Source organism: Rhincodon typus, chromosome 10 (assembly GCF_021869965.1).
Source record: "Rhincodon typus isolate 14 chromosome 10, sRhiTyp1.1, whole genome shotgun sequence".
NCBI lineage: Eukaryota > Metazoa > Chordata > Chondrichthyes > Orectolobiformes > Rhincodontidae > Rhincodon > Rhincodon typus.
The window spans coordinates 17220639-17235380 of NC_063341.1; the positions used below are offsets into that span (position 1 = coordinate 17220639).

General features: G+C 41.1%; 1 protein-coding gene across 1 annotated transcript in view; it reads right to left on the bottom strand.

The window, feature by feature from the left end:
• LOC109929875 (potassium channel subfamily T member 2-like) overlaps window positions 1-14742 on the bottom strand; it is a 636785-nt gene that overhangs the window by 380679 nt on the left and 241364 nt on the right. Inside the window, exon 6 of the mRNA XM_048602052.1 lies at window positions 13942-14001. Coding sequence (XP_048458009.1) covers window positions 13942-14001 — 60 coding nt within the window. The remainder of the gene's footprint in view (window positions 1-13941; window positions 14002-14742) is intronic.

Here is a 14742-nt window from a genome sequence, read left to right on the forward strand (position 1 = left end):
GCGTCAATTGGGAACTTGGCGCTCCCTCATGAGAATCGCATCATGCCACTTGAACAAAATGGGGAATTGCATCAAAATGATCTTGACGTTAAGACAATTGCCTTGCACGATTCTGCTCTACATCTCACTATGGCCCACGCCGTTCAGTTGCTCATAAGAATCTGCCCATTATCTTTCAAATGAGGGGACAGGGTTTTACATATTTACTGCTACAACTAGAGATAATAACATCACCCACACTGCCCGCTAACACTGGCTTGCTGCTTGGCAATGCCTCAGCATGGGCAGAATCTGGTGGCAGACAGCAGAACTTTGTGGAACAGTTGAACTGCTGCACTGCGACAGTTTTGATCCAATTGCCTCATCAATATAAGCCAGAGGACACAGTCAGTTGTTGGCATGAACTCAAGATCAGTCCAACTAATCCCAAGAAAAGCAAAGGCTGAATTCAGAACCTTTGCTGCAGGTGTCCCTGAAATAGACGCGGACTGCATAATCTCCTGCAGAGGAATAAGCACCAGTGCCCAGATGCAGATTGTGAATTTGTTTATGGGCTATCGGTATTATATGTCTGCATGGCACAATGTCAATACTCCTTGAAGATGAGCTCAAGAATACAATCAGAAAATAACAACTTTTTTGAAAAATAATTTATTCTTTCACAGAATGCCGGACTGACACTTATTGTCCATGCCCTTGAGGAGGTGGTGCTGAGTTACCTTTCTGAACCACTGCTGTCTGTGGGAGTGTGCATACACCCACAGGGGTGTTGGAATGGGAATTCCTGAATGTCGCAAGTGAAGAAACGATGATATAATTTGCAAGTCATGAGTTGCTGCAGGTTCTCTTCTAGACAGTATGCACTGCTGCCACAAAAGGTAGTGGTAGAAGTAAACATTTTAATGGTGTAGATGGGTGCATATCATGGGGCTTACTTTGCCCAAAATGTTGTTGATTTCCTTGAGTGTTCTTGGAGCTGCAATTATCCAGACAGGTCGAGAACATTCAGGCACAATCCTGACTTCTGTCTTATAGAATGTGATAGGCCTTGTAGAGTCAAGTGTGAGTTAAACACAGCAGAATTCCCAACTTCTGCTCTGCTTCTGTACACATGGTATTTATATGGCTGGTTCAGTTCAGCTTCTGATCGATGGTAAATCCTTGGATGTAGATAGTGAGGGATTCCAGAGACTGTAATGCTGCTGAATGTCAAGGGCATTGGTTAGGTTCCCTCTAACTGGAAATGGTCAGATCTGGCACTTGTGTGGCACATATATAATTGCTACTTATCAGCCTAAGGGTAAAAATTGTCCAAAATCTTGCTGTACATGAACATGGACTACTTCAATATCTAAGGAGTCACAAATGGTATCGACCATTTACTTCTGACCTTATCATGAAGAAAAGGTCATTGATGAAGCAGCTGAAGATGGTTAGACCTCTTCCTGAGAAACTCCTGCAGAGATGTCCTGGAGCTGAGATGACTAACAATCTTTATGTTAGATACCACTGCTCCTCTTCACACCCACTTACCACTGACTCCAATTTTACAAGGGCTCCAAATGTCACACTTAGTCAAACACTGTCTTGATATCAAGGCTAGTCATCTTGGCCTCAGCTCTGCAATTCAGTTCTTTTGTCCATATTTGGACCAATGCTGTAATAAGGTTAGGAACTGAACAACTAGTAATATATGTTCCACTTGACAGCACTGGCAATGATACCTTCCATAATTTTTCTAATGATCAAGATTAGACTGCTGGGTGAGAACTGGCAGGGGTGGACCCATCCTGCTTTTTGTGGACAGCACATACCTGGGCAGGTTTCCACGTTGTTGGGTAGATGCCAGTGTTTTAAATGTACTGGAACAGTTTGACTACAGACTCAACAGTTTCTGGAGCAATCTTCAATACTACTGCTGGAATATTATCAGTGTCCATAGTTGTTGCAAAATACAGTGCCTTCAGCTGTTTCCTGACATAGTGCAGGTAGGATGGGAATTGCTTCAAGACTAATATGGCCGAATATTGTAATCCTGTTCCTAACTTAGACGATATCTGCCTTGCAGATGTTATGGACCGGACCAAATCCCCTCAAAATATATTAAGATGAGACCCTAACTTTTTCTTATTTTAAAGGTAAGTGTAAGATGTTGCATTCCAGATGCTATTCGATTGGCCAAACTACTCGACAATAAGCAAAATATCCTTTATTTATACACAATAAGTAAAATACAACAAAAGTAAAAATAAAGAAAAGAATTGGCTTAGCTGTAACCCTATATAAATACTTTAACAAAATAATAGATACAGTAACTCTGACTAATTAACTGTTACAATGTAGTAATATCCCATTAACATAGGTTGACAAAGGCAAATTCAGAAAAACAGATTGTCTCACATACAACTCCAGCAGCAGGAAAACACCAAGAAAGAAAACTCAGTGTGTAGCAGAGAGAGAGACCCCAGCAACAACTGCTGAAAGCCAAATCTATAAAACCTGGTTCTGTGGGAGCTGGACCCCACTCATTCAGGCTGCTTCTATTGTTCCAACTTTAGAAAGAAAACCCCAAGGCCTTGCCAGCTGTTTAATTTATGAGTTTTCAATAGACAGCTCAGACCCTCTGCTTTAATACCTTTCTTCAAAAAAAAAGGACAAAGTACACCTCTTAAAGCCACAGTATTGTCACACAGGGTATCTCAGGAGGACGCCACGATAGATGTTCTATTGGCATTTCCGGCTGATGTTGACCGGAGATGGTTCACCTTATGCACAGAGGTGCTAGACTCCCCTATCATGACGGATGGGGATAGTTGTGGAGTTTCCTCCTCCTGCTTAATGTTTAATTGTCCCCCACCATTCACAACTGGATGTGACATGACTGCAGAGCATGGATCACTCAACTATGCTTTTTGTACAGCCCTTCTAGTTCATTTTATTCACTTTTGGGATGTTGCCATCACTGGCTGGCCAGCATCTATTACCCATCACTAGATGCCCATGAGAAGGTGATGGTGAGCTGCCTTATGGAACCGCTGCAGTCCATGTGTTATAGATTGACAGGCAATGCTTGTAGGGAGGGAATTCCAGGATTTTGACCCAGTGACAGTGAAGGAATGGTGATCTATTTCCAAGACAATATGGTGAGTGGCTTGGAAGGTGAACTCTCAGGTGGTGGTGTATGTATCTGCAGCTCTTGTCCTTCTAGACGGAAGTGATTGTGTGTTCGGAAGATGCTGTCTGGGGATCTTTGGTGCATTTCTGCAGTGCATCTTGTAGACAGTACACACTGCTGCTCCTAAGCATTAGTGGTGGAGGGACTGGATGTTTGTGGATGTGGTGCCAATCAAGCAAGCTGCTTTGTCCTGGATAGTATGAAGTTTTACGAGTGTTATTACAGCTGTAGCCAACCAGGAAGTGGGGAGTAATTCATCACCCTCCTGACTTGTGCCAATTAGATGATGGATAGGCTTTGGAAAGTCAGGAGATGAATTACTTGCTGGAGTATTCCAAGCTACTATGTTTATGTAACCAGACCACTTGAGCTTCTGGTCAATAATAACACTCAGGATGTTGATAGTGGAGATTCAGTGATGGTAACGCAGAGCTGCAAGTTCCAGAGCACAAGCCTTCAGTACTATTGCCGGAATGCTGTCAGGGCCCATAGCCTTTCCAACCATTTCTTGATATCACATGAACTGAATCGAATTGGCTGAAGACTGGTATTTGTTACGCTGGGAACCACTGGAGGAGCCGAGATAGATTATCTACTCAGCACTTCTCGCTGAAGATTGCCGCAAATGTTTCAGTCTTATCTTTTACACTGATGTGGTGGAGTCTTCAATCATTGAGGATGGGGCTATTTGTGGAGCCTCTCCCTCCAGTGGGTTGTTTAATTGTCCACCACCATTCACTACTGGATGTGGAGGAATGCAGAGCTGATCCTTTGGTTGTGGGATCACCGAGCTCTGTCTATCCTTGCTGCTTATGCTGTTTGGTGTACAAGTAGTCCCGTTGGTGGCTTCACCTGATTGACACCTCATTTTAAGGTATGCCTGGTGCTGCTCCTGGCATGCCTTCCTGCACACTCCATTGAACCAGAGTTGATCCCCTGGCTTGATGGTAATGGTTGAATAGGGGATATGCTGGGCCATAAGGTTGCAGATTGTATCAAAGTACAATTCTGTTGTTGATGGCCCATAGCACCTCACGAGTGCCCAGTCATGAGTTGCTAGATCTGTTTGAAGTCTGTCCCATTTAGCACAGTGATAGTGTCACACAACATGACAGAGGGCATTCTCAATGTGAAGGTGAGACTTTGTCTCAAAAAGGAATGTGCAATGGTCACTTTTACTTGTACTGTCATGGAAAGATGTATTTTCAGCCAGCAGAATGGTGAGAATAAAGTTAAGCCTGTTTCTCCCCCATGTTGGTTTCCTCACTACCTGCTGCAGACCCAGTCTGGCAGTTATGTCCTTTAGGACCCGACCAACTCAATAAGTAGTGCTGCTGTCAAACCACTCTTCATGGCAGATGTTGAAATCCCCCACCAAGCGTACATTTTGTGCCTGTGCCATCCTCCGTACTTCCTCCAAGTGTTGTTCAACATGATGGAGTACCAATTCATCAGCTGAGGGAGGACGGTGTGTGGTAATCAGCCGGAAGTTTCTTGCCCATGTTCAACCTAAAGCCATGAGACTTGATGGGGTCCGGAGTCAATGTTAAGGACTCCCAGGGTGACTCCCTCCCGATTGTATACCACTGTGCTACCACCTCTGCTGGGTCTGCCTTGCTGGTGGGTCAAGGCATATCAAGGGTGGTGATGATTATCTGACAGGTATCATTCTGTGAGTATGACTATGTCAGACTTGACTCATCTGTGAGACAGCTCTTCCAATTTTGGTACTAGCCCATTTACCCCCAATGACCACCATTTAATCTGTAGAGAAGATTCGCCTTGGTAATGTGCAATACTGTTTGACAACTGTGTAAGTGATTTATATGGAGGCTTCAGTGGAGGAATTTGGCTGCACAAGGGCCCAGGTTTGTCTTGTATCTGTTTAGCAAGGATCACTTTCCCTGCGGTACTTTTAAAGCCTGCCATTCGACCATATGAGTTGTCACACGGAATTTGTAGTGATTTCTGTGTTTCTCATTCCTTGATCTAAAAAATGATGCTAATGCATCTTACTCAGGAAGGATGCTCCAAATGGGACACCAAGATGGAAGATGGGCAGTAAGTGGATTGAACAGATTGTTAAGGAGAAGAAATGAGGTCCGCATGGATAGTTTCAAGTTGTCTGCTGATTTTAGTCAATCAGCAGATGTACAGAGGAGGGAGTATTGGTCACACGGATAAGGAATCAGTGGGGTAGTGTTGAGTAAGGGCTCATGTTATGATGTGCATTTTCCCCTTCAACTGAATGTCAGTGCAATGTGCCCTATGGTGAACGTACACGACTGTGATATGGCAGAGGACCAGAAAAATATGCCAGCAGAACCAGCAAGTTTGGTGAACAGGCTGTTTCTGATATGGATCTGTGATGCTTCTTTCTTTCGGATGTTCCCAGAAGAACAATGTCTTACCTCGAGTTGCACACAGATATGTTGGGCTGGGAGCATGCTTTAATCTTTGGCCATTCTTGGAGATAAGCAATTTTTTTGGGACTGGCCTTCTGGTGGTTCAATATGTTGGATACGTTCTGAGAGATTCAAACCCAGTTTTGTTGTGGTCATTCAATTCAATTTTGTAACACCTTTGTTAAGGGTCTGCAAGGACTTGGAAGGTTGGAGCTTGGGCAGCACACCAGATATCATCAGCATGGATGAACTTGTGAGATGTAGCAGTTGGCAGCTTATTTGTGCATAAACAGAACAGAGTTGGGGCTAGCACTGCACTGTGCAGTAGGCCATTGGATAGACGTCTCCATGCACTTCGCCCTTGTTCAAGATAGACTCTAACCACCTACTGCAAAAGTGTGTTTTTATCAACTGTCCCAAATCAGGTTGGAAGCAGTCTGAGCAGGCTAGTGAGCCACGATGCATCAAGAGTAGCTTTAAGGTCAGTAACTCACTACCTGTCTTCAGGTTCTTATGGAAGCCATTTCTGATGTAGATGGTCAGTGCAAAAATTTGGTCACATATGCCAAGACGCTGAAACCAGCTTGGTCATTGCTTAGGATGGTTCCTACTGCTGAAGATATGCATTGGAGGATAAGACTCTCTTCATTAAATCACAGATGATTCTTCTAGTTTTTTTTTCTTGTGTGTGGGATGTAGGCGTTGCTGAGCCAACATTTATGGCTCATCCCTGGTTGCTCTTGAGAAGGTGGTAGTGAGTTGACTTCTCTGGAAGACAACAGTAAATTAGATTTTTGAGAAATCAACAATGGTTTCATGCTCATCATTAGATTTCTAATTCCATATTTTTATTGAATTCAGATTCCACAATTTGCCAAGTCACCTGGATCTTTGGATTAATGTTCTTGTGACAATATCCCCAGCCATCACCTCTACAGATTCAATGTTGAGAATGCCCAGGGCAACTCCCTCCCAACTGCATACCTTTGTGTTGCCAACTCTGAATGGTAATTGTAGAGGGGAAAACAATGCTGAACTATAAGGTTACAGATTGTGTTTGAAGTTAATTCACCTGATGCTGATGGCCCACAGTTCAAAATCAATCCCATTGTGCACAGTGGTGGTGCCAAACATGAGGGAAGGCATCCTCAAAGTGAAGATGGGATTTGATCTCTACAAGGACCATGCAATAGTGAATCTTCACAATCATGTCATGGATAGATGCATCTGTGACAGCTAGAATAAGGATAATAGGTTTTCCCTCTTTTTGGTTCCCTCACCAGCCGACACAGACTTATGTCATTTAGGACTCAGCCAACTCTGTTATTTGTGGTCTTAATAAACCACGCTTGGTGACATTGAAGTCCCCCACCCAGAGCCACTCTGAACCTTTGCCATTCTTAGTGTTTCCTCCAATTGGTCTTCAACATGTAAGAGCACTGATCCATCAGCTGAAGGGGGGAGATTGTTAGATAGCAATCAAAAGGTTTCCCACGTTTAACCTGATACCATGAGGCATCAACATTGAGGATATCTAGGCCAAGTCCCTCCACATTGTATGCCATTGTGCCAACAGCTCTGGGGAGTTTGTGCTGCTAGTGGGATAGAACGTGATGGTGATGTGTGGGACGTTTTCCTGAAGGTAGGATTCTGTGAGCATGACCAAGTCAAAGTGTAGCTTGACTGGTTTGTGGAACAGCTCTCCCAACTGTGGCACAAGCCCTCAGATGTGAGTAACAAAGATTTTGCAGAGTTAACCAGCTATGCATCTCATGCCTAGGTTGATGTCTTTTCTTTTTGGCTTTTCTGGAGTAGTGTGATAACAGCTGAATGGCTTGCTGGGGCCATTTCAGAGGGAATTAAGAGCCAACCAGGTTGTAGTCCATCTGGTGTCACATGTCAGCAGGTTTCCTTCTCTAAGTGACATAAATGACCCACCTATGCTTAAATGACAATCCGTGATCGTTTCACAGTCTCTATTTGAAGAATGGGTGGCTTAGTGGTATTGTCATTAAATTATTTATTCAGAATCCCAGGCTAATGTCATGGGGACATGAGTTTCAATCCCATCCTGGTTGACGACGAAATTTGAATTATATTAAAAAATTGTCTGCAATTAAAAATCTAGCCTAATTGCGACCGTTGTCAACTGTCACACAGGCACGTCTGGTTAACTAATGTCTTTCTGGAAGGGAATCTACCCTCATTACTTGGTCTGACCTACATGTGACTGAAGACCCACAACAATGTGGCTAACTCTTAATAACTCACTGGGCAATTATGGGTGAACAATAAATGCTGGCCTTGCCAGCATCGCCCACATGCAGTGAACAAATTAAAGAAAATAGAGATGAGCTTTAATTCCAGATTGAATTGCGGAAGTCAAAATCTGCTGTGAGTTAGTTCAACAACTGAAAGAGGCCATGAGGCTGCCCTCTGACCAACAAGTTCTGTCTCCTCCAATTCCCCTGGCACTTTCTTCTCCTTACTCACACTCTGCTGCTTCAACAATAGCTCCCTCCTGGAACTCAGAGATAATAATAATGATTCACGCTTTTAACACTTCATTGCAGTCCTGGCACAACACGTAATAAGCAGTGGGAACACCATGAAATTATTTAAGTTCACTGACCTCGTATTATTATGCAATTCAGCTGTTCCTTGCGTAGACATGCAGAGGTTCTGCGCAGCATCAGCCGCACAGTGTAGAGCTGTAAAATTAGCTCAACAATCTACATTCTGCAAATGGACAATAATTATATTTCCTTCTAAACTGAAACCAATCCATAAAGTTTATAGTGTATAGTTTCAGCAAAGTCACTAATACTGTGGTTATGGAAAAATAGGATGGGACTGACACATAGTACTGACATAATCAGTCTCTGAAGGAGCAAGAGAGATTCCAGTGATCCAACTACCAACTAACGGGCTATGCAAACATATTATGCCTTATATTGAGACTTAACCCCCCATAATAGCTGTTCACCAAAAAGATTACAACTGAGTACAATTTTACTTTGATATCACTGTCTGCAAATAATGTATAATTGAGTAACTGAATTCAGAGCTGAGCCCTATTTATTGGATTTGCTCCCATACAGAGGAGTAAGATAATTGTATGACATGCCAAAATTAAATTTGGCTTTAATTTTTCATCATATCTTTTTCCATTATGTCAGCGAGATTCCTCTTTCTTCCAATAAAACTTTATTGCAACCTCTCTATATTAATGAATTTGATAGATGTATGGCAGCACAATTACATTACCACTTTATATAGTAATGCTGCAGAGGGATTGACCTCGAAAACAAGACAGTTAACGAATGATACATTTACAACTTCTATTCTTGAAACAGATTTCCAATCCAAGTTGGAAAAGAAAACCCTCCCTTTCCCCTATCTAAGGAAAATAAGGCGCTGTATTGACCATGGTAGACTGTGGTGGCATACTGAATCACATTTAACACTGGTTCATCTGTTGCAAAATTACTAACCTTTCCACTTATTAAAGTATTCCAGCAAGATGATCTCACAAAACCAGAGAAAACCAGCAATGAGTGAATGCTAACTCTGCTGGTGGTGTAGATTTTCACAAAAACATATGCCATGCAAGGTTACCTTTGACACCACTGAGCACAGGGACTCCATTTGCTGTAACCCCATGAGCATACTCTCAGCAGCAGGAAGAGATAAAACCTCTTCTATCAAGTTGTGAAGCAATCACATTATAAGCTTAGCTTGTAAATTGATGTTGCAGAAGAATCAGACGATCATTTCAAAACAAAAATCTTTTCACTTTACAAGACCACTTGTGGGACAATTTAATCTGTATGTTAGCTAATTTCAACTCTTGCAAGTTGTAAGCGACAATGTGTAGCTAAGTGAAGTAAACAGATCAGTAATTTCAATAGCAAACAGCTTGTGATTCTCGAAGTCTCCTTGAGCTACTGAAGGACACAGGGAGTGGCACAACAGTTATACACCGGACCTACAGCCTTTCCAGAGTGGGATTAGGGAAGATTAAGTTTGTCACATACATAGCTCTGTTCACCAGTATCCAAATGCCATTTCACTTGACACAGGGAGTTATATTCCTACAATGAAAGCAGAACAAATGGAGTTTAAAACATTCCGGGGAGACTTGGTAATTTGAAGTATTGCTTCACACCTGTAGCAATTCTCCATGCAGCTGTGCAGAGATAATTCTGAAGTGATCTCACTGTTTATTGAATTTGGATTTCAGTGATGAGAGTTACTCCACACATTTTTACTTTGATGTGAAATCACAATTGTTATGCATCAAAGCACATTGTGAGTCAAACTGTCCAATTCAACTTTTATTCTCATGATGTTTAGTGGAAGTAGTTATAATTATTACATTTTAGTATTTGTTGGACTATTAATTTCACATTGAGACCAGTTTACTGCTCATTCTCTCAACAAGTGACCGGGGGGAATAAATATTTTAGCCTAAAAAAAGAACTTTCCATTCCTTGATTGCCAATTTTCTATCTCTGTAAATGAAATGTTTTGAGAAACCAAAGATGTTTAAGACACAGAGGGGTTGACATCTAAAACAAGACGGTTAATGAATTATATATTTACAACTTCTATTCTTGAAACAGATTTCCAATCCAAGTTGGAAAAGAAAACCCTCCCTTTCCCCTGTCTAAGGAAAATAAGGCACTGTATTGACCATGGCAGACTGTAGTGGCATACTGAAGGCTTTTAGTAGCCTTGTGCTTTAAAGACAATTTACATTTAATTAATTCACGTAACGCTGCAGAGGGATTGACCTCGAAAACAAGACGGTTAATTATTGATATGTTTACAACTTCTGTTTTTAAAACTGATTTCCAAATCAAGTTTTTCCCCTATCAAGGGAAGATACAACTCAACATTGACCACAGCAGACTATGGTGGCATGGGAACTGGGTTTCACCTGTCAAAAAATTACTAACCTTTCCATTTATTAAAGTATTTCAAAGTCCAGCAAGGCAATCTCACAAAATATAGTCGCGTTCTCACCCCTAAACTGGAAATAATTCCTTTGTTTTTCAAATTAACATGCACAAGGGTTACAATTGTAAAATATTGTTTTTTGACAATTAAGATGGTATCACCATAAAATGAATATCTCATGCAGGTCATTTTTCTGCAGTTTTGTATACACAATATCGACTGTGAAATTTATTAAACAATAAAGAAGCTCATTGCTGTGCGAGTGTTTTTTTTTTCATCTCTTTGGAACAGGGGTTTAAATCTGTCATGTTCTTCAATACAGCATCACAAATTACCAATTATTTGCATAGTCTTCTGGGTGAATCTGCTATGCAATTTTTAGCCTCAAAGCAGAAAAATGGGCAATTAAAATCTGCCCGCAATAGCGCTCACTTCTATGTCTCTCAAGTGACTCCACAACCACTTAACCAGTTAAGCAATAGTCATTGACATTAATGAAGCTTTGGAGTGTTAAACTGGAGGAAAAGAAATAGGAAAAACTGCACATCTGTCAGCCCATTTCATTGATGTAATCACTTCTGGATTTGAAGAGTTCGAAGAACATATAAATCTACAAGCACAAAATCAATTTTGACTCTACTTGTCCAGCAGAAACTAAACATGTGGACAAAATGTCAAAACTGCAATTCCCAGACTCCATTGTATCTGATTTTATTCGACATATAAAAGGCAGTTTCCCCAAAGCCAGCAGTGCTATCGTTTACACGCATTGCTGCCTTCTTCCTCTGGAGGATTTCTCAGAGGCCAAGAACCACTGAGTATAAGCAGTGAACTAGCGATACATTAATGATGCGCAATACTTAAAATTGCATGGTCTCACACTGCTGCAAGCTCAAAACTAAATTAAGCCTTCAGTTCCCAATGGAAATTTGGTCGTTCAAATCCATATTAAACCCCAGCCAGAATCCCTCAACCCCATCTTTCATGTGCAAGCAACCTTCAAGTTTAAAAATGGCATATTAAATTTAAACTACAATTCATGATTTAAAATGTGCTAATTTGCCTGTGTAATTTGTATGAAAAATTAAATTTCAAATGATTGTTTGTCCAGACCCGAACTTCATTATACTTAAAAGTGACTTATTTAAACAAAATAACTTTATTTCAACTGCCCATGAGGAAGAAGGAACATCTAGCTCAGCAGTGCTTGAGTCTATTAATTGTGTTATTGTACATTAGCACTTAAACAAATGAGCAGAGTGGAGTTCAACTGGTTGAAATGCCAAGCGTTGCAGTGTAGCAAACTGCTTTTAAACATTCCCAGTGGAGTTGGCTGGTGTATGTACGTAGTCCTTGGTGAAATCTATCATAATTCAGTACAAAAGGAGGTTATTTGGCCTACTGAATCCATGCTGGCTCTTTTATCCTTATCCCTGATTTTTTTTCCTCTTCATCTATTTATCCAACTTCATTTTTAAATAAACTATTGAATTTATTTCACCCATCCTCTCAGGCAATATGTTGTAACCCCTCACCAGTTGTCACATAATAAAGTTCTTCCTCATATTGTCTCTGGTTCCTTTGCCAACTTCCTTCATTGGTGCCTTCTGATTTGTAGCCCTTCCTACCCAGCTACTGTTTCTTTTTTATTTCTTTTCCCTCTAAGCTCTGCGTGATTTTAAACACTGCTTGAGGAGACTTAACATTTAGCCATTTAAAAGAAAAACGCTGCTGATGACGGATTCCGAAATAAAGTCAAAAAATGCAGGCAGTTAATCAGCAGTTCTGGCAGCATCTGTGGAGAGAGAAATCAGGCTGGGTTTTCCCATTCGGGAGATGGGAAAGGGAAGTCGGGACCATTTCTAGATCCCTCATATGCTTACAGAGAAACAGAAATGGGCCGCAAGTGATTGCTTTAACACGAGTGGGAACGGAGGCAGGGCAGTCAGGCCAAGGGGTGTGAAAGTCAACATTAAGGGCTCCAAGGGAAACTAGTTCCAGAGCCGCCCACTCTGGTGGATCTGCCCTGCTGGTGGGTCAGGATATATCCAGGGATGAAGAGAGTGGCATCTGCAAGCTATGTCTCCATGAGTATGACTGTATCAGGCCGTTGTTTGATTGAAACAAAAACTGAAATTGCTGGAAAAGCTCAGCAGTTCTGGCAGCATCTGTGGAGAGAAATCAGAGTTAACGTCTTGGGTCGAGTGACCCTTCCTCAGAACTTTGACCAGTCTGTGGAACGGGTCTCCCAATTCTTCATACTTTTCTCCAGATGGTTAAAAAAAAAAGAGGCCCTTGCAGGATCGACAGGGCCATGTTTGCTACTGTTGTTTCCGGTGCCTAGGTTGCCTATCTAATTTCATTCTTTTGCTTGGACTTAATAGCGACTTCACACAAATTACTAAGCCACTTCAGAGGGTGGTTAAGGGGCAACCACGTTGCTGAGAGTCTGGAGTCACATGTACGCCAAAACAGGCAAGGAGGACAGATATCCTCCCCGAACACTCGTTAGTGAACTAGATGAGTTTTTTTTATACCAATTGACAATGGTTACACGGTCATCACTAGATTAGCTTTTGACTTCAGAACTCCTTGAATTTAAATGTCACCACCTGCTATCCCAGAAGGATGTGGAGAAAAATCCCAGTTTCTACAAACCATCCACATAACTGGTCCCTGTCACTGGAACCATTCTGGAATAACGTTTTTGTTGCTTCTCTAAGCTTCTGACTCCCAATCAGCCCTTTCTGTCAGTGTGGACGTCAAAATGAAGATGTAACTCTCTCAGAAACTTGCCAATTTAATGGGATAAGTGACCCAAAATTATGTAATGTTCAGCTCTGCAGCAAGTGAATTAATTCCTACCTGGTTGCTTTAATTGCCTCTGCCAGAACACGGTTGCCTCTTTGCAAGATTTATTAACAACAGAGCCCAAATACACTTAAGTCACAATTTCATTTCTTTTATTGCCAAAAAAAAACAAAGCTAACAATCTTCCGGTTTCCTGCTCTTTATAGGTTTATTTCTGGGATGCTTGCTGTTGAAAATAATGAAAAACATGTCCTTACATGTTCCTAATAATTTGTTAATATATTCACAAGGGCAAGAATTAACATTCATTGTACACAGTACAGTACGATGTTTTTGCACTATTTAATATTTTAATCCACTATCATCCAGCTACTTGCAAACTTTGGCCATCCGAGTGGTAAAATGAAACAATTAAGTGCATTTGCTAGTTAACAGCAGAACCAGCAACGATTATTCCCTCATGTCCATTCATTTTATATCCTTTCTATCATGACCAACTAGTAAAATCAATTTGACAGATCCCCTGAATGTGGAGACTTCATGCAAGCAATGGGTTGCCAAGCAACCATTTCAAATGGAAAAGCTTACCTTATAGCTGAGATAAGCCAGCAACATTGTTTCAAAGAAACTTATCAAGGCCACTGTAACCTGAAAGGAAATGATAGAAATTAACACAACACGCTCTCTGGCTAAAGGAGCTTCAGGGATTTTCAACAAATTAAATCAGCAGTTTTTTAAAAGAAAAATCTTTTTGGGCATTGCAAATTATTTGGCAATTGTTTCCAAAATATACATTTAATTAAGGCAGCAGTATCAGCTTTTCAGTGTTACTACCAGTTCTTTATCCAAACAGGTAAAATCATTTACATTGTCAATGCTTATATTTTGGGATATTGGAGGTCTGATAACATTGTCAGCAAGAGAAGGATTTTTTTGGTAAAGAATATATTTCCCTTAAATAATATTAGCTCTATCTAGTATATACTGCACTATTTAGTTACGTAAGACTGACAATGTAGCAGATGTATGATTGTGTTACATCCAATGAGATACACGGTTGAATAAACATGTCATTATGTTGATAAGCTTGGGGCTTTATCACTATGGTGAACTATATCAGTGCTCACAGGCTTTGGGAAAAAAAACAAACTATTCTCTAGTTTGGTGTTTTAATGAGCAATTTTCTGTCATTCCTATTACTGTTTTCATCCTAACAAAAAACTAAATGATGCAACATACAATGATTGAGATAACAAGGTGTAGATCTGGATGAACACAGCAGGCCAAGCAGCATCCTGCTCCTCTGATGCTGCTTGGCTGGCTGTGTTCATCCAGCTCTACACCTTGTTATCTCAGATTCTCCAGCATCTGCAGTTCCTACTATCCCTC